Genomic DNA, 26035 nt, shown 5'->3' with positions numbered 1-26035 from the left:
TTACCCTAAACCTATGCCCTCTAGTTCTGGACTGAATAGTTTAAAGGGTCTTGACCTTAAACCTTGATTTGTACCCACTGTGCTGGTTGCAGATTTCTTATGTCATTGACCAGAAATGTTCATTTTGTTTCTCTCTCTCTAGATACTGCCTAACCTGAATATTTCCAGCATTATGTTTTTATTTCAGATTTTCAGTATCCTCAATTGTTTACTGTTTCCTCAAAAGAAAACTTAGGTAATTTTCAAACAGCCTGTTCATACAAAATTAAGATGAAACACCATTCCACTGATGTACCTGTGAGAAATAAGAGCAGCAGTAGGCCATTTGGCTGTGCCAGACTTGGCTTTGCTATTCAGTAAGATCATGACTGATCTGATAGTGGCTTTAAGTCAATTTTCCTGCTTGTATGATTTCAGGTTTTGCTTTAATTGTAAGACTAAAGTCAATTACAATTGTAGATTGGATTGAGCCCCAGACAAAAGGTTTACTAATCCTGATTAGTTACAAGACCATTCCAGGTAATTCTGTTTTCACAAGTTGAACAGAATGTATTTAGTTTATATCAAAACAACTGCATAAGAAGGTAAAGGACCCTGTTGATTCACGATGGAATACTGGCTCGCAACTTTCATCTAGCTGTAGTGTTGTCTCTTGTGTACTCTTTTGAGACACATTCTCCTTCTGTTTTCTTCCTGCATATTGTACTACTAAGGACTGAGTCTTTTTTATAGTCTGACGTATTTCTTAAGCAACCTGTTTAAGAATGTAACGATACATCTTTGGAGCAGGTAGCGCCTGCTGACCCAGAAGTAGCAACATCAGTGCTGTGCTACAAGGGTCCTAAAAAACAGGCTTTAGCTATGTTATAATCAACCTGTTCAGGGATTAACAATTAGGGCTTGAACCTGGGCCTCCCGCTCCATGGATATGGACACTACCACTGCTCACAAGAGAGCTTTTATAGATTATATACCTCTGTAACAGGTGCTTTCATGCACAACTGAATGGCTTTTATCCCCAACACCAACTCATGTTGCTTTCTGCCACCACCAACTCACCTTTACTTCCAATTTATTATAAATTTACCTACAAAACCTGGCAAAAGCAATGCAATAAAAACTAGGCCTTAATATCCCATCTTAGCGACTATTACCTGTGCAGGATTGAAGAAATCCTGAACTAGAAATAATTTGTTAGTACATGACTAGTTAGTTTATGATCAATCTCATCTTAAACACTGTATGCCCACATTCTATAAAGTGGTTTCTATAAAATTAATAGAAATAGAAGATAAGGGAGTACAATATAGGCACATCATACCATACAAAATGCACCAGATTAGCAGAATAGAGTGCATAGTGCAGTGTACAGCCTTAGACAGGGTGCAGAGAGAGAGAGAGATCAACATTAACATTTTAGAGGTACAGAGGAATCTTGATTATCCAAATGAGATGGGCAGGCAATATTTAGTTCAGATAATTGATTATTCGGTTAATTGATTCAATGCCTCTCCTTTGGGGCTCGGAGTTTTCTGAAGTTACCTGTTTCCTCGCTCTGCCTGCCTTGCTCCCTCTCTCTGTCTCAGGGTTTGTTTCTGAGCAGAGAGACACACTTATGTGTAAGGGACCTGCAGCATTGCTGAAGCTCCTCTTCCCCCCACTCCCCCATCAGTTCAATGGGGTTGTCGCAGCTGCACCGCCAAACCTCATCCCCGTCCAACCCCACTCCTGTCAATGCCCCCGCCTCCCCCGGCCACCCTGCCCCCTGTGTGAACCCCACAACCCTGTCTGAACCCCCACAATGCCTTCCACCCCGCACCCTGTCTGACCCCCCTAACCCCATCCACCCCAACCACCCCCCCCCCGCCCCCCTGTCTACCCCTGCCTGCTCCCAACCACGCTGCCGCATCCACGCAGCCAGACTGAAGACCAACAGTAAGACTCTGCTGTCTTTGTGGGGTGAGTCTCCAAATAGCACGTGCATACGCGCACACGCGCCACACATGCACGCAGCCACACGCGCAACTTTTTACTGCAATATTTTGTCAAGTTCAGCCTTTGCCCTATACAGGAAAATGATGGAGAGATTATCTGTGGAGGGGGGAGTTCAGGGTACATGTCTGTGGAGAGCTCCAGGGAAAGTGTAGGGTGAGAGAGAGAGAGAGAGAGAGTAGGAGGTCAGTCATTTGGATATGTGCCTGGGCTCACATCGATGTCCAGAACTGTTCTCGGCAGCATTTCAGTCAACCAAGTTCGTTTTTAATTATTGTAAACAAAAGGTGTGATCAGTGTTGGAAACACGTCTTTGATGTAATGTTTCTTTCAGGGCCCCAAGACAGCCTTCAGATAATCCAATATTCTGATAATATTTGGATAATTGAGGTTCCTCTGTAACACTCAATAGTCTGATAACAGCAGGGAAGAAGCTGTTCTAGAATCTGTGCATACATGTATTCAAACCTTTGGATATTCTGCCTGATGGAAGAAGGTGGAAGAGAGTATAACCAGGGTGGAAGGGATCTTTGATTATGTTGGTTGCTTTCCCAAGGCAGTGGGACGTATAGATGGAGCCAGTGGATGGAAGGGTGGTTTGCATGATGGACTGGGTTATGTTCACAACTCTCTGTATTTTCTTGCTGTCTTGCGAAGATCTGTTGCCAAACTACGCTGTAATGCATTCAGACAGGATGTTCTCTGTGGTGCATCTATTAAAAATTGGTAAGCGTCCGTGTGGACATGCCAAATTTCCTTAGCCTCCTGAGGAGGTAGAGACATTGTTGTGATTGTGGCTATTTTCACCGAGCTGGAAGTTGATTGGTGTACCCACGGTGAATGTGCCCCCGGCACCCGAGCTACAAATCTTTACATAAACCTTGCGTAGTGACCTTGTGCTTTCTTGACTGTCATGTTGATATGGATGAATCAGGATAGGTTGTTGGTGATCATTTATCCCTGCAACTTGATATTCTCAACCATCTCCACCTCAGCACCGTTGATGCAGACAGAAACGTACCCTCTACACTCCCCTGAAATTAATGACCAGCTCCCTCATTTTACTGACGTTAATGGAGATGTTGTCTTTACATCGTGCCGCTAAGCATTCAATCCCCTTCCGGTACACACACACTTTATTGTTTGAGATCTAACCTCCAACAGTGGTGTCATCAGCAAACTTGTAAATGGAATTGGGGTGGAATGTGATATAATAAACAGCTCACAAATTAAACCTTCCTAGTCAGTTAATACAGAAATACCTAAAGTCAGATGTCATATTCAAAGGTAATGTGGTATAGAGAGTGCCAAAAAAACTTTTGAGAAGCTGAAAATAATCCTACCAAATGAAATACTGTTGGCCACCTGTGACTTCACAAAACTCTTTACTGTGGTAATTGATGCTAAGCCTCTGAAGTGGGTGCAGTCTTTTTATGAGGAGATGAATTTCACATGGATAGTTCGGGTACTTTTGTTTTGACAGTTACTGATTGTTTGTTTTAAAGAAATCTACAATTGAAAATAACTTAATGGTAAGGTTCTAGGGAGTGTTGCTGAACAAAGAGACCTTGGAGTGCAGGTTCATAGTGCCTTGAAAGTGGAGTCGCAGGTAGATAGGATAGTGAAGGTGGTGTTTGGTATGCTTTCCTTTATTGGTCAGAGTATTGAGTACAGGAGTTGGAAGGTCATGTTGCGGCTGTACAGGACATTGGTTAGGCCACTGTTGGAATATTGTGTGCAATTCTGGTCTCCTTCCTATCGGAAAGATGTGAAACTTGAAAGGGTTCAGAAAAGATTTACAAGGATGTTGCCAGGTGGACAGGTTAGACCAAGGGGTCTGTTTCCATGTTGTACATCTCTTATGACTCTAAAAGCCTGATATCGGTATTGGTTCCAAAATGTTTTAAAATTTATATTCATCATTATTGTAGCTAAACTGACTAAATACACTGGCCATATTCCCTTGCATTTTGCAAAAAAAGTTTAAGAAAATGCAAGATTCAACCTTGTAGCTTAAAGATTGGATATATTGCTGGGAAGGATAATACTATTGTTTATGCACCTTTCGGAATTTAATGATGAATGGATCTGTGAAATCCTTTACTGCAGAGAGTTGTTGAGGCTGAGTCATTAACTATATGGAAGGCCAAGATTGGCAAATTTTTAATCAGTATGTGAATCAGGGGTTTTGGGCAAAAGTCAGGAAAGTCGCATTGAGTATTATCAGATCAGCCATGATCTCACTGAATGACTGGGCAGACTCAATGGGCGGAATGGTGTCTTCCTATTTTCTACATCTTATGATCTTATAGCTTAACTACATCACTTCCAACTGTCTCCTGAGTGGTTCTTTAAGATGTCAATTACTGATGAGACCATTCTTCTTGTGATGGTTTATTTCTGTTATTTTTGATTTTTCACTAAGATAGTTGGACATTTTACAATATCGTCTTTCCTCATTAGTTCAGCATAGCAGGATGTATATACTGGATTAGTGGTGCTGGAAGAGCACAGCAGTTCAGGCAGCATCCAACAAGCAGCGAAATCGACATTTCGGGCAAAAGCCCTTCCTCATCCTGATGAAGGGCTTTTGCCCGAAACGTCGATTTCGCTGCTCGTTGGATGCTGCCTGAACTGCTGTGCTCTTCCAGCACCACTAATCCAGTATTTGCTTTCCAGCATCTGCAGTCATTGTTTTTACCTCATAGCAGGATGTATGCTGACTTGTCCTCATGACTGACAGCTTGCACTCAGGATCTCAGATGAGGATTTCTCACTAAAACATCTTATCAGTGACTGTTCATTTTTAAATTCTACCTGCTTGGTGTTTTTTCTAGTGACCATTGATACTTGGGAAAGTGTTTTTCTAAAACAAATGATAAAGTTGGGTATAACCTTAAATGATAAAATACAAAACTTATTTAGAAGATTGCCAAACTGTCCTTAAAGACTACATAGAATATATGAAATCTGAATAATTGTATAATAGCGATTAGTGTGGATGTGCAATTGATAAAATCTTGAGTAACAAAAATCAAAAATGATTTATACATAGTCACAAAACTAATTACCTACTTTTTCAGGACTTAATTTTATTTCAAAGAATGCATCTAGAAAAAAATCAATTGCTCATCTCTAAAATCAAGACCACAAATCAAAACTAGAACACAACTGTTATTTTTTTTTCCCCCTTTTCACACAATGAGCCTTTTCGATCTTCCTCTCCAAGGACAGTGCCAGTTACTTGATCGGGGTTTAATCATGAATAAGGGCAAGGGTTTGCTCATTTAACCTCAAAAGGCTGCAAGTTCTCATTCTATCCTATAAAAATACGTGCAGCATGCAATATTCCCTCTGAGCTGCATGCAGCCTCTCCAAGGATCTGAGTTTGCAGCATTGGCTAAGTAGCTGCCACACTCACAGCTTGGAATTCTGCTCAGAAGAAAAGGAAATTAGCAAGCACATTGGTAGGATCTATATTCCCTTTAAAGTAAGGCTGGGTTACAAGTTGGATCAATCATGTGATACATAAGTGTCTTATATTGACTGCTATTAAACAGAATGTAATTGCTCTCTTCACTTGTTTAATCAACTCACGACATATTAAACAATAACTCAATCCTATGTGTCTTCTACCACATAAGACTTGAGTCCTTTGTCAGTCAAAATTCTATCTAACTCAGCCTTCAGTATATTCAATGAACTGAGTATAGGCTGCACTGCACTGAAGTGGAATTGTGTTTGACAGATTTGTTAAAGATCTTTAATGATGTGACTGTCAGTGTGGATAAAAGACATTTCCTGTCATGAGGGCTTTGGAACTAGCAGGCCTTCTTTTAAAATAAGTTGGAGCCATTTAATGTGGAATCAAGGGCGAATTCCTTCTCTTAAGGTTGTTACACTTTGTATTCCTCTTCCCCAGCCAGCAGTGGATGTGTTTCGATAAAAATGATTGCTGGTCTCTAAAGAACCACAAATTAAAACTAGTCCAAACTAGAACACAACAATTATTTTCATTTTCCATATTTTGAATATTTTGCAAGTTAAACAGACTTTTTGTTCACAAGGGACTCAAAAGCTTTGAGGGGCAAACAGCACAATGTATTTAAGTGATATAAATAATGTGATATTTAAATGATGAGTAGTTGCAAATTCGGAGATGAAGAAAGATCAGGGTGTCCTCGTGCATGATTGTGAAACTCTAGTATGCAGGTTGAGCAGGTAATTAGATCTAATAAAATGTTATCAATTATCATGAGATTATGTGTTGCTGGAAAAGTGCAGCAGGTCAGGCAGCAACCAAGGAGTAGGAGAATCGACGTTTCAGGCATGAACCCATGCCCGAAACGTCGATTCTCCTGCTCCTTGGATGCTGCCTGACCTGCTGCGCTTTTCCAGCAACACATTTTCAGCTCTGATGTCCAGCATCTGCAATCCTCAATTTCTCCTATTATGAGATTATGACTCAGTTAAACAGGGCATTGAGTAGGACAGTTGGACTCTATATGGTTTTAGTTGCATTATTTGAGAAAGTCTGTACATGCATTGGAGCCAGTTCAGAGGAGGTTTATTAAACTGATACCTGGGATGGTTGAGACCTCTTAGTGGAAAGGTTAGATAGGTTAGGCTTGTTACCTGTTGTGGAATAGACTAGAACCAGAGGCTACTGTTTAAAAATAAGGAGTCACCCATGTAAGACAGATGAGTAGAGATATTTTCTGAGAGTGGTGTCTCTTTGGAGCTCTCTTCCTTGAAAGGCATTGGAAGCAGATTCTTTGACTATTTTTAAGGCAGACTTGGGTTCTTGGTAGGCAATGGGATTATCAAGGATAAATGGAAACATGCAATCCAAATCAGTCATCTTCACATTGAATGATGGAGCAGAGTCCAGAGGCAAAATGGCCACCTTCTGTTTCTCGTTCATATGTTCTGGTGTTTCTTCCTCTTGTCCTCAGTCAATCTACTATTTAAGGCGATTAACAACTCCATACCTCCTATATTGTCTTTACTGTATAGAATTAAGCAACCAATCTTGCTTGGTTCCACTCCAGTGTGGTCAGTACATCTATAGCGTTGCCTCTTTCCATTCTTGAAGTGAAAATTTTCTTTATATACCCAAAGTCATGAGACATTTCAAAAATAAGTGATTTTTGAAATGCAGAGGAAATTGACTTCAGCATTATTAAAGATGACTTGATTTTTAAAATAATATGAATAAGATGCACCTCACCATTTAAAAAAAATGTTCAAGTCCCAAATAGCTTTTCATTACTTTTATGTGCTAGCCTTGCTCAAACTTGCGTAATCAAGGACAATGCAAACTGCTATCTATTTTACATTATTTTTAATGAGTACTGACATGATTTCAGCTATAACAGAGGAAGATATTGAATTGAGTTATTTGAATGAGTAATTTCATGCATTTATTTTATTTTATAATTATTAGCAAAGAATGGGAAGAACTATTTGGACACAGTAATTATTTTGCAAGAATAAGACTGAAGGGAATTAATGGTCAGCTGAGAAGCAGCAGGTTCCGCAGTGTTTGTTGGAAGGTAACTTCATTTTTTTACTTGAGATTTTGGCCCATTGACGTTGTAAAATATGTACAGTTTATTTCATATCCTCTCATTGAGTATTTTTTATGAACCATGTCGCAGATGTGTATGAAAATCTACTGTACTTAAATGTAAATATTGTTGCTATAAGAGGAACCCATTTTTGTTTTCTTTTAAATGATGGGCTTGCTTTCTGAGGTAATCCTGCTTTTAGAGCCAAAGGTATATTTTAAATGAGACAATGTCGCTACATGTCACTGACCGCCCAGATATTCTAGTCTCCAAATAGAGACCAGGCTGATCCTCCAAAACCCAAGGGATCCCAACACACACCCCAAGGCAATGACAATGCAGGAATTGCATGACAAATTTTAACTTTTGATGGGCAAATACGCTGAGTCTGAAACCTTAAAAAAAACTCCAACTCTGAGTCAGATTTGGAGAAATTCTGGGATATTTACCTATCACATCAGAATATGGCAGTTAGTGTCATGAAAGGGGAACTGAGTTTGACCTCTTCTGGTTTACATTGACACTGCCTCATTTTCAATGATGAAGGCTCCAGGGAGAACAAGCATCAGAAGTCTGGCCTAAAAATATAGTAACAAGTTGGTGTGTATTTTTTCCTGTGATTAGCATTGGTCAGAATTGCTTCACTTCCAATTGGCAGATTGGACTTTTTATATTTTACTCTTGCTCCTAGTTGAAATCAGGAGGAGTAAATCATTCTAATCAGCCTTCAGTCTGCTCCACCATTCTTTATGTTCATGCAGATCCTTGATCTTAATGCCATATTCTTGCTCTCTCTCTGCCTATACCCCTTGATGCCTTTAAAATTTAAAAATTCAACTCTTTCTTGAATATATTTAGTGACTTCTCTGGTAGAGAATTCCACAGGAACATTACCCTTTGAATGAAGATACCTTTCCTCATTTCTAAATGGTCTACCTCATATCCTGAGACTGTGACTCCTGGTTGCAGACTCTCCAACCAAAGAAAACATGCTCCTTGCATCTAATGTATTCTGCCCTGTTAACATTTCATATATTTCCATCAAATCCCCTTTCGTCCTTAAAAATCACAGTGAATAGAGGCTGAGTCGAACTATTGCTCTAGCAGCTAATAAATTTATGGTTTTTTTTACATGTGCTATTATGTAGGAAAAATCTTGATGTAACTTACATGAGTGGGTGCTACACCCACCAACCCCAATCAAAATACACTTTCAAGAATGATTTAATTTGTTAATGAATCCATGGAATTATGTCTTGAATGTAAACAAATTTGACGCTGGTACAGAGCAGAAATATTGCAAAATGTGACCGGAAATTTGAATTTTTCATTTTAATATAAAATTTATAACCTGTGGCATCAGCTTTCTTTTGTGATCACTTCTAATTGTGATAATTGTTATGAAGATGTGAGTCTGCCTTTAAGAGAGTTAAAAGCAACAGAACTACCCGACACAGCACCAAGTGTACTCACAAAAGTAACAGTGTAACACTAGATTGAACAAATCAATTAGTTTATTGCTTGCAGACAAAAACAAATTTGAATTCAGCCAATTAGTTTAAATTATACCCGAAACATATCAAACTCCAATCAAGTTTGAATTGAATATATTGACAATCTTAAAAGCCAATGACACAGTGTGGTGCTCTGGAGTATAAGACCGGAGAAAATTGAACAGTTGAGAGGAGAACTGCCATGATCTAGCATGTAAGCAGACTGCCTGAAAAAAATAGCTCTCTTAAAAAGGCACCTTTTCAACCAATAACCTGAAATGCAGAAATTCCTAAACAGAAGAAGACACAGGAAGATCTGAAGACAAGACCGAAATCTATCTGGTTTTGAGATAAGAAGTGTTGTTTTGTAAATCGTAATTGGGAGTTTTATCAGATTGGTGTTATAGAAGGAAAAGTTGTAAATTTTTACTTTAAATAGTTCTTGGCCACTCAATTTTACAGATTACTGCACGGGATAAATTCTTTCTTTAAATTAAGCAAGAGAGTTTACCCCGTATCGTAACATAATACAGGACCAGAATAAATGCGATCAGAAAATCATTTTCATGAACTAAATCATTGTTAACATATAGTGGTTGTGAATTACAGAATTTGTTATTCTGAGTGAATAGCTTAAGTTAAATCTGATAATCTAGTTGCTAAGAAAATTGTTCATGGTGTACTAATAATTTAAACATGCTAATTGAGTTAGAATTCTACCTTTTAAAATATATTACAAGAAATTATATTTGTCACGTGTGTATGTTAACCTGTACAGTATAATGGTAACATTTGTCTACAGTTGCTGTGCCAAAAACATTATTAGCCCCTCACAAGCATCGTACCATTTCTCTGTTTAAGTTGCAAGATGTGCAAAGACTTTAAATATTATTCTGTTTTCAAAAAAAAATTCAAATGTTTTTCATAATTTACTTGAAGTCATCAGTACCTTAAGTTTCAATGTTACTATTATGACAACTGCTTGATGTCGAACTCTGCTGCATACCTAAAATCTTGCATTTCATTCCTAATATGTGAGGAGAGACCAATATCTTCCAAAAACCTTGTTTTGACTTACTGACTGGAAGGTTCACTCCAGCAAAAAAAAAGTAGGACTTTTACTGTAACATACAAACTAAAATCAGCATTTTGCAGGCGTTAGTGGCATTTTAGTTGTGTAATTGGGTCAGTACTCCAGTGGCCAAGTGTAATGCTCTGGGAACATGGTTCAACTCCTATTATGGCTGCTGGTCAAATTTAAATTCAATAATGGATCTGCATAATATAAAGGACCCTCTCATGAGATTTTCTTAAAACTATTGTCAATGGTTATAAAAACCATTTGGTTCACTAAATGTTCTTTAGGGAAGGAATGCTACCATCGTTACATGTATGGCCTACAGCTGAATCTAGACCCATGGCAATGTGGTTGACACTTAAGTAACCGAGCAAGCCGTTGTTTCCAGTTTCAAGTAGAGAGGTAATAAGTGCTAGCGTTTCCTGTGACACCCACATCCCATCAAGGAATAAAGAAAAATATGGCACTTCCTACCAAATTTTATTCCCTCAAGCAACCATTCAGTGAATACATCTCCTACGGGAACAGTATTAACCACATCTTCAGGGAGTGATTATAATCGCTAATCATACTAAAAGGTGAGTGCACTAAGTAGTCATTGCAAATAGCAGTCAGACCAAGTGATCACTTTGCATTGGACCCTGGAGTGCAGTGGATATTTTAAAAACTGCCTGAAACTGTGTCATATCCAAGAAAGCTGTCTTCCCTATCAGTAATTCCACTCCAATATGCTGACTGGTGTGCTAGGTTGGTTCTACTATTGCACTACTGGCAGTGCTGGAAATTCTGTTTTTTATTGTTCTCTTGTGTGGCACATTGCATGCCTGTATTCAATGTAAGTGAGAAGACAAATTAATCAAATATGCATGTTCTGATCTATGGTTAGAGATGTGAGCAAAGCCACAATGTGGGAAAATGCATTTTTTAATGACTGTTTTATCAAGGGTTTTATTACAGGTTGTTCTGCTATAACATGTGTTTAATTAACACAAGTTTGTTGTAATGCAGTTGATAAATTGGGACACTTTTTAAAGTGCAAAATTTTGAAACATGTATTGGCTTTTATGCGATTAAATCGGCAACACTTAAAGCACTGTTTCTAAAGCATGAGTTTTTATAATGGAGTGGTTGCACAAGAATGCAACCATTTCATTATAGAAGAACTACCTATTAGTAATACTAATCATATGATCAAATTATGCTCTCATTCTGTTTAATTCACATAGTTTGTGTCATGTATTTTTGTTTGCAAATGTAACAAATCTTTATTACTATTGGACTTAACATCTCTTTGTAATATTTGGTATCTGCTTAACTATAATCATAAGGGCTAATCAAACTTGCTAATTTTTGTCACAAATAAGCACAAGTGATCTCTCATTTCAGCATTGTTATTTTTTTTAATAATACTTGAGTGATATCTTTCTTCCCCAATGGATTTGTTTTTCCCACTGGAAAGCAATGATATACTTTCTGTTTAGTTTGTTCTAACCGTTAAAGTTTGTGTTCTTGTAGCTGTTCCTGGATGTTCTGCCTGAGGATAAAAAGCAGTGGCTTAATAAGATAATGGAATTAAGATCCCACTATGAACAGATAAAAGAAATTGTAAGTGGCTTTATTTATTTTTCCCCTATCTTCTTGTACCTAAGGATTTTTTTTTAGTAATAAAGTATCAACGAGCATTTTGTCTAACCACAGCATATCACAAATCCTCGGAAGGCAGCTGGACAGCAAGATCTGGTTGTGAACAACCCACTTTCACAGGATGAGGGGGTGAGTATGATTAGATTTTTCATTGGCATTTAAAGTCTTCAAGATTGTTCGTAATCTTAACTATTCAGTAAAAACAAATAAAATACATCTTTCTGTTAATACATAAAACCAAATAACCTATGCTATGCCTAAAATCTATTGTAAAGGATGTCATAAATTCACACTTAGAAAATTATGGTCGGATTAGGCAGAGTCAGCAAGGAGTTACAAAAGAGAAACCATGTTTCGTAAAACCATTGGATTTTGTTTTGAAGGTATATTACGGTAGCTCAGTGGTTAACATTTCTGTGTCTCAGCATCAGGTCATGGGTTCAATGCCAAGCTTGGGTGACTGTCTATGTGGAGTTTACACATCTGCATGGGCTTTGGCTACGTGCTTCCATTTCCTCTCACAGTCCAAAGATGTGTGTGTTAGGAAAAACCTTGAAAAGGATTTTTCATTTTCTGAATTAAACACTTTTCATTTATTGATAAAACATTGCCATTTTTAAAGAAAAGGATTCAATACCAGTTGTTGACATATGTTTTAGTAATGTTTTAGCAGAACACTCTTGTACCTCTTTACAATATAATGTCAGGTTATCTTGGTTTGGAAAATTCCCAAGCATGCAAGGCTGAAAGCAGGTACATAATTGACAAGGATGTGAGTAAACAATAGTTACAATACTGAATCAAGTTGCAGGTAATTGGTAAAACATCTGTTTTGGATTTTTTCTGTTAATATTTTATTGTGTGTCTTTTTTTAATCTAGAGTCTTTGGAACAAATTTTTTCAGGATAAAGAACTTCGAGCAATGATTCAACAAGATGTAACTAGAACGTAGGTGCAAAATTAGTTCTGAAAATAAACTATAAGATGCAAACGATGTTAGAATTTAAGATACTCGTTTTCAATAAATTGCAGGCCATATTATTTATTTTTTATGATTTGTCATATCTGCATAATTAACAGACACCCTTCATTATAAAGACAATTTCCAGACAAGACTTTCTATAATATAAATTTTATATATCCTGTGTGTTTTTCATATAGCTTTTAAGGAGAATGAACTTTTATTTGAGTGAGAGAAAATTCTTAGCAGTTCCCAATGCTGCACAAATTGCTTTTTGCAAATATTCACAATCAGTTAATGAAAAACAAGTTCAAGCAATATGCAATCTGAACCTTAAACTCAAAGCTTACTGATTTAGTCAATTGCTAAAGCAGTTGAACTGCTGGACCACTGCACTAATTAAAATTAAGAATTTTTTTGTTGTGTGCAAAATAGCATGGTGACTTACTCAGTTATTGACGGGTATGATGTTGTTATTCTGTTTTGCAGCTTTAATATGAGATAATTTCCACTGTATAACTGTTCATGAACATGTAACAATCTGGACAAGCTAATGGAGGACATGCAATTTTGAAATAGGAAATATTTTGAAACCCCGACAAGAATATTGTAACACATCAATTGTGACTCAGTCACAGTGGCTCGATGATTAGCACTGCTGCCTCAGTGCTAAGGATCCAAGTTCAATTCCCGCCTCGGGTGACTGTCTGTGTCGAGTTTACACATTCTCCCCGTGTCTGCATTGGTTTCCTCTGGGTGCTCCAGTTTCCTCACACAATTCAAAGATGTGCAAGTCAGGTGAATTGGCCAGGCTAAATTGCCTATAGTGTTCAGGGGCATCTAGGTTAGTTGCATTAGTCAGGGGTAAACGAAGAGTAATAGATTAGGGGTCTGTATGGACTTGTTGGGCCAAAGGCCTGTTTCCACACTGTATGGATTCTATGATGCTCAAGCCCATCATCTTCTGAATCCAAGTCCCATTCGAGAACCTTGAGTATGAAATAAAGGCAGATGCTCACGTGCAATACTGAAAGATTGCTGCACTGTTTCAGTTGCCATCTTCTGAATGAGCTGTGAACTACTACTGTGTTTACACTCAGGTGGTGCCAATGTAAAAACCTCCATTGGCACTGAAGAAGATCAGGAGTGTTCTCTCAATCATTCCAGTCAAATATTTATCCCTCAATCAACATCTAAAAATAATATCTAGTCATTATCACATTTCTGTTTGGAATTTATGTTGTGCATAATTCTGATATTATCTTTCTCGCATACAGATCTTTCTGCTATAATGCGTGTTTCATTAACATGAATATGCTATGACACGATTGACGAATTGGGGATATTGTTTCTAAAGCGCAAAGTTTTAGAACGTTATTGGTTATAACACTATTGTTTCTGCTATTACACTATTTTCTTATAACACAGGATTGCACGATACTGGGACTACCATGTTAGCAGAACTGACTGTACTTCAAGTATTTCATTAGCTGTGAAGCATCTGCAGGCGATTAAAAGCACAATATTGATGCAAGTTGTACTGCAGTTTCTATAAAGAAAAAGATGAGTGGCTATGTATGTATGTATGAGTGAGAAACAATGATTCTCTTAATTACATGTCCTTTGTTATAGGTAGGCTTTAGTGCAAATTCAATAATTTTCAGAAAGTGCATTAAACTAAGAGGAAGCTTCTAGAATTCTGAAGCTACATTGATGAACGAACAATGACATATTCAAGTCAGGATAGCTTTTTATTTGGGAGGAACTTATGATGGTAGCATTCCCATCATCCTGTTTTTGTTCTTCTAATTTTACTGATTGCAGGAGTGAAAGGGGTTGCTGATGTAGCATTTGTGCATCATGCATGCAGATAGTGCAAACCGTAGGCACAATGTTTCACTGATGAAGAGCTTGGATATTGAGTTGAATGATTGCCAATTTGGTCTTCAGTTTCCACAACATCTGTGATGAGATACTTAGAGGTGGTTGGAGAATGCTTTGAGAAAATAAGAAGTGCCCATTGGTAGGAAAGTGCCAAGTTCTGTTCTTATAACTGAAATGTTGTTACGAACAGCCCAAATTAATCTTTTGGTCACTGTTGATCATGTGGATGGTTTGATGGTTTAGACTTCTCATTATAGTTACAATTGAATGCTGGCCCTTATTTGATTGTGATTCATTAGATTCATTTAGGCAACATAACTATTATCTGCCCCTTGTGACTCCAAATCTAATATTGTACATATATGAAAATATGAGTTACAAGCAGGAGTAGGACATTTTGTCTCTCGCACCTGCTGTGCCATTCAATAGGATTACAGCTGTTCTGATGACTATTTTGATATTTTTGCAACATGACTAACTGAAAAAAAGCAAGAAAACCATGAACATGTTCAAAATCTGATTTCCATTTAATGCTGTGCAGTGAAGGAATAACTATATGCCAAAAATGCATATTTATATGCAAACCACTGGAACACCACTTTCCTGCCCACCTAATGCCCTTGACTCCTTTCTTAATCAAGAATAGATCTGCCTTTAAAATTATTCAATGACCTTACCTCCACTGCTGTATGGAGAAGAGAGTTTCAAAGAGATGTGCAACTCAAAGGGGAAAACAAATGCTCTTATTTTTAATCTATGCCCCTAATTCTAATGTCTGCCACAAGAGGAAGCATTCTTTCAGTATCCACCCAGTCAATCCCCTCAGGATCTTATGTTTCAATTAATATTGTGCCTTGTTCTTCTAGCTTCCAGTGGATACAGGTCCAACCTTTCAAACATTTCCTCAAATAGAAATCCTCTTCCTACATTCCAGGAATCAGTGAAATGAACCCTATCAGAACTACTTCTAAAGAGTTCATATCCTTCCTTAAATGAAGAAACTAAACTGTATGCAGCACTCCAAATGTTTTGTAATTTTTCCTTTTTCTTGGTATGGATTCATTATTACTGAAGTTATGAATGGAGCTGAGCACTGTGGATTTGTCAGCAGGCTGCTCAGTCCTGATCTAATAATGGAGAGAAAGCCATTAATGAAGAAGCTAAAAGTATTTAGACCAAACAAAACTACCCTGAGAACTTCTGCAACTGAGCAGATTGGCAGCCAGTAATGAGAAACTATTTTGGGGAAAATATAATTTTGTTTGTGTATTCCTTAGTTTCGCAATCAGTTGAATACCATTGTGCTCAGAAGAGCTGCACTTGCTTCTTTTCTGGCACTTATTTCATGAGTCGAGCTATGGAATAAGGCTATGATGAGTTTAGAGCTAGCTTACCTCATCAAACCCTACATAAGAATTTGCAAGTTAATTATTGGTGCCAATGTTGCATTCTTTTTCCAGTACATTGAAGATGACTGGGAAAGCTTAAATTGTGATAATTAGTCAAATCAGATTTTTTTCCACTTTTTAAAATGAGTACTTTTGTGATTTTTTTAACCCACTGTCTGCCTATTTTTTTCGTAATTCGTTTGGAATAGCAATTTATTTTGTCAGCTACAAAGCGCCTAAAGTAAAGGATCAATGCAATGATTTTGTGGGTGTACAGCATCAAATAGAAGTCAGATTCTGGGCTTGTTCTATGTTGTTTTTCTTTCATTTCAGTTATCATTTTGCAAAAATATTAAAATAAAGAGCTATTTAAGAAGCCATCATTGATTTTTATTGTATCATGTCTATAGTGTAAATTATATCTTTTCAATCTCAAATTAATAGTGCTCCTCATCATGACTTATTTTATATATTTAGAGGGAAGCTATTCTTATTGAAGTGAATTATATTGGTGTAACTGCATTTTCTGCACACAAACACAAATAGGAGATTCTGAGGACATACTTGTAAGTAAGGCACATGATAAACTTCAGTGTATCCTGTTTATGCATATTGATATCATCTATGGCACGGACTGCCATCTAGTGTAGTAAATGCACTCTCATTTAGATAGTCAAAGGTGAATCATCAATTTCCAATTGTATCCTACAAATGTTGTGGCTCTGCTGACAGAAGTTAGTTTTGTTTTAGTGATCAGTTCAGGACAAGAGGTATGATCTTGTTAACTAAACAAGTAAACTGAACTTTTATGTTTCTGCGTCCTTAGATTTTAAGTTGCATGTCTCTTTACTAACTGAGTAAACATTATTAGTAAATCTGGGTGAATATATCTGTGTATCCCGTGTTACATCTTGTGTTAGTATGTCTTTCTCATAATTGCTCAGTATGCTAGAGAGTATAGAGCTTCACAGCAATAAGTAGTCATTTATCTTACACTGACAGAGTAGATCAGGTTTTATTTTTTGTTAAATGGTATTCTTGATTTGTGTTGATGCTTTGGTGCAGCTCTCTGTTAGTCAATGAAATGCATAACCGAGTGGACAGCGTAGAGTTAACGAATAACACAGACCTGTGCGCATCTTTGTTGGGAATGCATTAACTGAGCTCTTGGACAAGTTGTTATTAGCAATTCTCATTACTGTTTGCCAAAGTTCAGTTCAAGTTTCACAAGAAACCAGTGACTCCCGAACTGTTTTGCAACCTTACTGCTGAGGAAGGTAAAAGAGAAACTGTCTTCAATATCAAGACCCCAGAGATTTAAAATGCCGACGAAACTAAAGTCAGTGGAAAAGTCTTCCAGTGATTGTAGGTGCTTGTGGGAAGCGTATTTGTCCAGTGATCTTCAACTGCTTTATTAACATCTCTGTTAACCGTAGGATCATACACAATGGGAGTGTTCACTGAAACTAAGGTGATATTGGTATACATGTGCAGTGATGTACTCAATGGGAAATATTTCAGGAATGAAATTGCCGATACCAGAATTAGACTGACAAATAGCAAGGAAATGCCATCTCTAAAAATTGCAATTGGCCCTGCCCCAACTAATTAATTTTAATCTGGATTAATCTTATTCATATTCAAGCCTTTCTTGATATCTATATCAATGATCAAAACTATGCTGTGAAAGGCACAGTTTCAAAATTTGCAGATGACACAAAACCTGAAAGTTCTGTGTCCGATGAGCAGAATAGTCAAAGACTTCAAAGGACATTTACTGGTGGGGTGGAGCATGAGCCAAAGGATTTTTAATGCAGTGAAACATCATAAGATGCTGTTAAGTAGAACAAATGAGGAGAGACAATATACAAAAAAAAGTGTGCAGGAGCAAACAGACCTGTTAATTTATGTGCATTTGAGACAAAATAATTGAAGGCAGAGCAGACTGAGGAAACCACTAATGAAATACAAGGGATGATGGGCTTCATAATTAGAAGTACAGAGTACAAAAACAACAAAAATGTAGTCAACTTTCTCTAAATTCCTGGCTCAGCCTCACCTGGCATACTATCTTCCATTCTGGCACCATACTTTAGGAAAGATATGAAGGCTTTAGAGAGAGTGCAGCAAAGATTTACAAGAATTATTCTAGGAATGAGAGATTTCAGTGACATTGATGAAACTGAGACAGTTCTCTTTATAGAAGAGAAGGTTGGAAGGAGACTTAGTAGAGATGTTTAAAATCATGAATCTAAACAGAATAGATAGGATGAAGCCCTTCCCATTTACCAAGGAGCAAGGGACTTTAAAGTGATTGGTAAAGAAGAAATGTGATAGTTTTTCTCACAATGTTTGGTTAAGAGAAATATGGATATTGCAGTGGGTGCTCAAAATCAGTTGGATGGACAGAAAGGCACATGAATGGATTATATTACGAATAAATATTCAGGCCAGAGGTCTAGTGGCATAGTGGTAGTATCTCTGTCTGAGCAACAAGCTCCTCTTTTGAGGTCCATACCAGAACTTGTTGCCGTAGGACCAAATACATGATTTGACACTTCAAGAATGCTCCACTAGTCAGAGATCATCGCTGATTTAATTACCCTGAACACCGACTTTCCTGCCTTTTCTCATGTTGTCCATAGGAGGAAGATTTATCACATGTGCAACAGGAATAATGATTGTGCTGTAAATCTTTCCATTATGCCTGATGCCAGTAGGAAGATTGAGAGAGTCTCCTGGTCAACTATCTTGCAGAAGGCAATGGCAAAGTCCTTCACCCATAAGCATGAAATAAGCCATTTGAAGTCCATGGTACAACTCTTGGAAGTGAAGAGGGGAGAAAAGACAGATAGTCAGAAATCAAAATGGCGACTAACTACAGTTAGAGAGAGAATAAGACAGGCAAGTACAGGCACTGGAAACAAAAACAAGACTCTTTGTCCAGGCAATAATTTGAAAGACATTTGGTGAAGATTCTATGTGGTAAATGGGTTAGTAAGGTTCGATCACATGGGATCCAGGGAAAGCTATCCAATTAGATACAAAATTGACTTGACAGTAAGAGAACAGAGGGTGGTGTTTAAGGGTTGTTGTTCAGACTGGAGGCTGTAACTAACAGTGTGATGCAAGGATCAATGCTGGGTCCACTGTTGTGAGATGGGAAAAATTTAAATGGAACCTTAGGAGCAATTTTTTCACACATCTGCACATATAGAACTCAACTAAATTGTTGAACAGAATTCTTCTGGCTCTAGATCATGAAATTAGAAGGACAAATGATAGGTGAACCCTTTGGGATGGAATGAAGCCTGCAGATGCTAGAGAGTCAGAGTCACCCTTCCACTTCCTGCACCTCTGCCCTTGAACACCCCCTGCTCCAAGCACAACAATGATAGAAACTCCCGGTCCTCACCTTCCACTCTGCTAATCTCCCGAAACAATGCATTACCCTCCGCCATTTCTATCACCTACAATCAGACCCCATCACCTGAGATATATTTCCCTCCCCACCCTTATCTGCGCTCCGCAGAGACCATTCCCTCCGTGATTCCCTCATTAGGTCTATGCCCCCCACCAACCCACTCCCCACACCCACCACCTTCCCTTGCTGCCATAAGAGGTGTGAAACCTGCACCTACGCCTCCCCCCTCACCTCTGTCCAAGTCCCAAATGGATGTTTTCACATGCACCCAGCTCACCAACTGTGTCCATTGCTCTTGATGTGGTCTCCTCTACACTGGGGAGACAGGACACCAACTTACAGAGCATTTCAGGGAACATCTCTGGGACACCTGCACCAAACAACCCCATCGCACTGTGGCTGACCACTTCAACTCTCCCTCCCACTCCACCAAGGACATCCAAGTCTTGGGTCTCCTCAACTGCCAAATCCAAGCCACCCGACAACTGGATGGAGAACGCCCCACCTTCCACCTTGGAGCCCTTCAACTACACGGCATCAAAATCGACTTCACTAGTTTCCAAATTTCCTCTCCCCTCCCCCCACCTTATCCCAGATCCAACCTTCCAACTCGATACCGCACTCTTGACCTGTCCCATCTGTCCATCTTCCTTCTGACCTAGTTCCTCCACCTTCCCCGTTGACCAATTACAATTACTCCCTATCTGCATCTACATATCGCCTTCCCAGCTACCTTCCTTCCCAGCCCCATCCCTACTCTCCTATTCATCTCTCAGGCACACACACACACACAGACCTGCCCCCCCCCCCCCCCCCCCCCCAACACACACACACACACACATTGATGAAGGGCTTATGCCCAAAACATCGATTCTCCTGCACCTTAGATGCTGCCTGAGCTGCTGCACTTTTCCAGTGCCTCACTTTGTCTCTGACACATTCCTACCAAATGAATGTATTATTAACAGCAAGCAGGAAAATGACACTGATCCCAGCTGAATGGAGGCTGGCAACCAACCTACATATATCAGGCCTAGATTAAAGACTACACCAGCTGATGTTGAAGCAGTCCAACACTATGTATGGTGGCTGCCAACTTAATGGATGTAGTCTCACTGTAGCCAGAGTCTCTATCTCCAAAAAGATGGCTGCCAGCAGGAAGTCCACCCCCATGGCCACAATGAACCATATGTTGGACTTCCTTCTCCAACCTGAGGGTCCATCTTACTTGACCCCTCTTCTGGGAGGTGGGGTGAATAGTCAAAGGTTATGGTCCAATTCGGTACCAATAAGTTTTGCAGGGAAGGAAGATGTAGTCCTGTAATCAGAATTCAGGGAGCTATGCAGAAAATTAATAAGCATAACTAAAAATGTAGTTATCACTGAATTATTCCCAGTTCCAGCTGCAAGCAACTATAGAAATAAGAGGATAAAGTAAATGACTGTATGGGTGGAAAGACAATACAGGAGAGAGGGATTTAGATTCTGGGATTCGGGGCTAGCTGTAGAGAAGATGGCACATGTACAAGCTAGACAAGTCACACCTTAACAGAGTTCAGACAAAGTTCTTATGGGACGGTTTGCTAGTGCCATTGCAAAGATTTTAAACTAAATTGGCAGGAATGTGGGAACAAAGAATACCAGGCTTGCAAAATATTTAATTTACTGTTCTCTAAGAGATATCCTTAATCAGTGAAGTTAGAGTAGGGGAGAAAGAGAAGTTGTCCGTGTATATGAATGCATGGAGTGTCGTAAGCAAAACTAGGGAGTTACAGAAGCAGAAAGCTATGTTAAATTATAATGTTGTGTCAGTGATGGAGACCAGACTCAGCAGAGGGCAACACTGGGGGTTAGATACTCCTGGGCACAAGTTGTTCAGAAAAGATAGAAAAAGAAGGAAAGGAGAAAGGCTAGCAGTATTGGTTCAGGGGAGCATTGCTATTCTGGAGAAGGAGCATGTCTGAGAAGGTTCAAGGTTAGAGCTACAAAATAAAGAGTGCATTTACATTGTTTAGTGTACCCTATAAACCACTAACTTCTGGAAAGGAAGGAGAGGATCAAATCTGCAGGGAAATTGCAGAAAAATGCTAACATTAGAGCAGTTTTGTACATTCGAACACCTCCCATATCCTTACCCCAACCCCACACATCAGGCCTTGTCATCATATGGTATACTGCCACAACCATTCCATTGTCAGGTATTAATGGTCCCAATTAGCAACTATTGATTTCTCCCCCATGCTGACTTTTACCCATTGTTTTCTCTCTGTCTCTGAGCTTCATCTCCACCTATTGTTTACCCCTTGTCCCTCCCCCCACCTCATTTTCAGCATATATACCAACATTTTCCTAACTACAGTCACTTCTGGAATCTGAAATGGTAACTCTGCTTTCTCTCCACAGAAGCTGCCAGACCTGCTGAGTTTTCCCAGCAATTTCTATTTTTGTTTCACAGTAATTATAATGGGTGACTTCAATTCCCCAAATGTATACTTGAATACTATATATATCCTTGTATGTGTTCCTTTAGCAGTATATGTTCAGACCAACAGGAAAGGATGGTTTGTTAGACCTGCTTCTTGGAAATAATGTGGGCCAAGTGCCAGGGGCAGGATATTTTGAAGAGAGTGATCGTTGTATGGTTAGGTTTACGATAGTGTTGACATAAAAATCCAAAGGGAGAAACATCAATTGGCAGAGAGCTGACTTCAGTGCAAGTTAGGCGGAATTCATTGGAACAAGAGGTTGGCAGGAAAAACAGTAACAGTAAGCTTCCTTCAAACAGAGGGTGGTTAAGGTATGGCCAAAGTACACTCCCTCTTATGGAAAAGGAAGGGCAAACAAATTCAGTGTTCTCTGGATGACAAAGAGATAGAAATTAACAATAAAAAGAAGATGATGCTTGTGGCTGTTGGAAGGTTGAAAATACAATTGAGAATCAACAGGAAAGCTGATGGGTTATAGGGGGAGATGAAAAAGCTAAAAAGAGAAGCAAAGAAGAACTGTGGGGAAAAGACTTACAGCTACCATGAAGGGAAGTCCCAAAGACTTCTATAGGCATATGAACAGGAGGAATAGGGCTGCTCAGAGACCCTTTACACGTGGAGGGAGGGACAAAGCTGAGGTATTAAATAAATACTTCACATCTGTCTTTACAAACGAGGAGGATTCCATTAGAATTAATTGGGAGAATTCTTAGATAAACTGTTAGTACTTAAGGTTGACAAGGGACTGCATGCGATGCATTTTGAAGGGAGTGCGGGAATGCAAGAGCACTGGCTGTAATCTTTTGGTATTTCCTGGATTCGAGAGAGGTGCCAGAAGACTGGAGCATTGCAAACAGTACAGCTTTGTTCGAGAAAGATTGTAAGGAAAATCCCTTAAATTACAGACCAGTCAGTTTAGGTTCACTGGTAGGGAAATTTCTAGAAAGTTATTCAGGATAGAATTAGTGGTCAATGAGATAAGGAAGAGTCAACATAGATTTCGTAAGGAAGAAAGTGAGGACTGCAGATGCTGGAGATCAGAGTCGAGAATGTGGTGCTGGAAAAGCACAGCAGATCAGGCAGCATCCGAGGAGTAGGAGAATCGACGCTTCGGGCAAGAGCCCTTCATCAGGAATGAGGCTTGTGAGCTGAGGGGGTAGACAGATAAATGGGAGGGAGATGGGGTTGGGGAAATGTAACTGAGAGTGTGATAGGTAGATGGAGGTGGAGGTAATGGAGAAGAGGGTGGATCATATAGGTGGGAAGGAAGATGGGCAGGTCACAAAGGCAGTGTCAAGTTGGAAGGTTGCAACTGGGGTAAGATGGGGGGAGAGAAATGAAACTAGTGAAATCCACATTGATGCTGTGTGGTTGGAGGATCCCGAGGTGGAAGATGAGGCGTTCTTTCTCCTGGCGTCAGGTGGTCAGGGTGTGGCGATGGAGGAGGCCCAGGACCTACATTTCTTTGTGAGAGTGGGAGGGGGAGTTGAAGTGTTCAGCCACTGGGCATTGGGGTTGGTTGGTGTGAGTGTCCCAGAGATGTTCTTTGAAGCGCTCTGCAAGTAGGTGTCCTGACTCCCCAATATAGAGGAGACCGCATCAGGAGCAACAGATACAGTAAATGACGTGGAAGTGCAGGTATAACCCTAATGGATGTGGAAGGTTCCTTTGGGGCCTTGGACAGAGGTGAGAGGGAAGGTGTGGGCACAGGTTTATCTCTCTACCCCCTCGGCTCAGAAGCCTCATTCCTGATGAAGGGCTCTTGCCCAAAACATCGATTCTCCTGCTCCTAGGATGCTGCCTGATCTGCGCTTTTCCAGCACCACACTTTTAAAACAGACTTCTAAAGGGTAAATCATATTTAAATGACTTTCTAGACTTTTGTTTTGAAGAATTAGGAGAAAGGGTCGATGAGGGTAACATTCTTGATGTGGTATATATGGATTCCCAGAAGACATTTGATACAGAGACATACAACAGACTTGTGAGGAATGTTATTGGTCATAATATTTAAATATATGTAAGATATAAAAGGCACAGTAGCAATTAGATAAAAAGTTTGCTGAGTGGTAAGAAACCGAGAGTAGTCGTTAATAAATCATTTTTGGGCTCGAACGGGGTTAGTATTGGAGTTTCCCAGGGATTGGTTTTGAGATCCTGCTTTTCCTGATATACATTAATGATCTCAACACGGGACAGTTTCAAACTTTGCATTAAACATTAAAGAATTCTAAACTAGGAGGAGGACATTGACAAGTTGATGGAGTGGTCTGGTAAGGGGCAGGTGATGTTTAATACAGAGAAATATGAGGTAATGCACTTTGGTCTGAAGAATATTGAAAGTCAATATAAAATAGGGGAGCAATACTAAAGTCATCAGAACTTCCAGCCATCTAATTGGGCCAGATACAACAGTCCTCTCACACCATCCTTAATTAGACAGCCAACTCGAAAGTAGCAATTTAGGGAACTGTCTTTGGGGATATTGCTATATTAACCTTGCTGCTTGCAAGTACAGGCTAGGGATCCCAGTTTGATCCAACTTCATGCACCTGAAACTTGCGTGAAATCCTGTCTGTTGCCTCCAGTACAGGAGAAAGCGTCACGTCATTTTTTTCTAATTATCTTAAATAGAAATTCATTCTTAAAATGTGCAAAAGTTTTTGTTGCATTTTAGACTAAATGTTATATGCCAATTTCTATTTTCATTTCCAACTAATTTAGTTTGAACCGAATCATAATGAAACAAAAATGTTCACTAAATGGTGTTTGATAGTATTGCTTAAAATGGTTAGTATATGGGAGCAAAAAGGGCAAACATTTCTTGAAATGATGTGCTGAAATAATACATGTCTTTCAGATTTCCTGAAATGCAGTATTTCCAACAGGAAAGTGTGAGGCAGATCTTGACAGATATCCTGTTTTGTTATGCGAGAGAAAATGAGCAGCTGCTTTACAAGCAGGTAATGAAATACTGTGCAGGTTTGGTTGAATAATTAAGCAGTTTAAAATTGGACTGTAAGGAAAAGTGTCTTGTGACATTTACTAAGAATAAATATGCATTCATTTTGGGCATAACATTCTGTCCCCAAAGCATTTAGGTCTGCTGCAAGTTATAGATTGCATATGTTTTAGTGTTCTGTTTGAGTAGAAATTCATAGAAAAAAAACTTTCATACACAGAAGATTTAGTGACTTTCATATTAATGATTTAATTATTCCATCTTTCTCCAAATGTCTCTATCTGCAGAGTTGCTTGTCTTTACATTATAAAGCAAGCTTCTTCCATACTATTTCTTTTAATGTTGAAGTGCAGGTTGCAAGAGATTACATCTGTAATTAAGTGTCCATTTACTGTGCCAATTAAATTTGAAAATCATGCACTTGTATCCCATTTTTATGCTATCCTTTATACAAAAATAGGAGCACGTAGTAATTTGTTTTTATACGGTTACGTTATTTTTTAAAAACCGTATTCCTTGAACGCACAACAACCTGATCAGCATTTGTAAAGGGAAAAGATAGTTAACATTTTAAATGTGGAATTCTGGCATGTAACCGTACTAGAGAAAGAGAGGACTGCAGATGCTGGCGATCAGAGTCAAGAGTATGGTGCTGGAAAAACATTGGTCAGGCAGCATCCAAGGAGGAGGGGAATCAACATTTCAGGCATAAGACTTTCATCAGGAATGTCTGAAACATCGATTCTCCTGCTCCTCAGCTGCTGCCTGACCTGCTGTGTTATTCCAGCATCACGCTCTCAATACTTAACTGTACTGCATGCTTTTTTTGCATTTCGTACTTTCACTGAGCCATTGGAGGAACTCCTATTTTAATAACCGTTAGTGCGTTTTCCAGCGTACACATTTTTAAAAACAATATGCAGTAAAAATTATTTAGCTTATTTGCTGCTTTTTGTGACGTTAATATTTTAGGGCATGCATGAACTGCTAGCTCCTCTTGTCTTTATTCTGCACTGTGATCATCAAGCCTTCTCACATGCAAGTGAAACAGCATATCCAAGGCAAGTTTTATCCACATAAGTTCTGCTTTATTTATTTTGAAGTTCAAATCAACTTGAAGTAAGTACAAATATTGCACTTTATGCATAATATA

At 38.9% G+C, this 26035-nt stretch overlaps 1 protein-coding gene across 10 annotated transcripts in view; it reads left to right on the top strand.

Moving 5' to 3' along the window:
• tbc1d5 (TBC1 domain family, member 5) overlaps positions 1-26035 on the top strand; it is a 511825-nt gene that overhangs the window by 283066 nt on the left and 202724 nt on the right. For all 10 annotated transcript variants that reach the window (XM_072575721.1, XM_072575720.1, XM_072575718.1 and 7 more), the window contains 6 exons: positions 7439-7547; positions 11649-11738; positions 11832-11906; positions 12658-12725; positions 24781-24883; positions 25855-25943. In XM_072575721.1, the coding sequence (XP_072431822.1) occupies positions 7439-7547; positions 11649-11738; positions 11832-11906; positions 12658-12725; positions 24781-24883; positions 25855-25943 (534 nt within the window). The remainder of the gene's footprint in view (positions 1-7438; positions 7548-11648; positions 11739-11831; positions 11907-12657; positions 12726-24780; positions 24884-25854; positions 25944-26035) is intronic.

Source organism: Chiloscyllium punctatum, chromosome 8, assembly GCF_047496795.1.
Source record: "Chiloscyllium punctatum isolate Juve2018m chromosome 8, sChiPun1.3, whole genome shotgun sequence".
In the NCBI taxonomy this organism is placed as follows: Eukaryota; Metazoa; Chordata; class Chondrichthyes; order Orectolobiformes; family Hemiscylliidae; genus Chiloscyllium; species Chiloscyllium punctatum.
The sequence above is the reverse complement of the archived record's forward strand: the minus strand, read 5'-3'. Positions and strand labels throughout refer to the sequence as shown.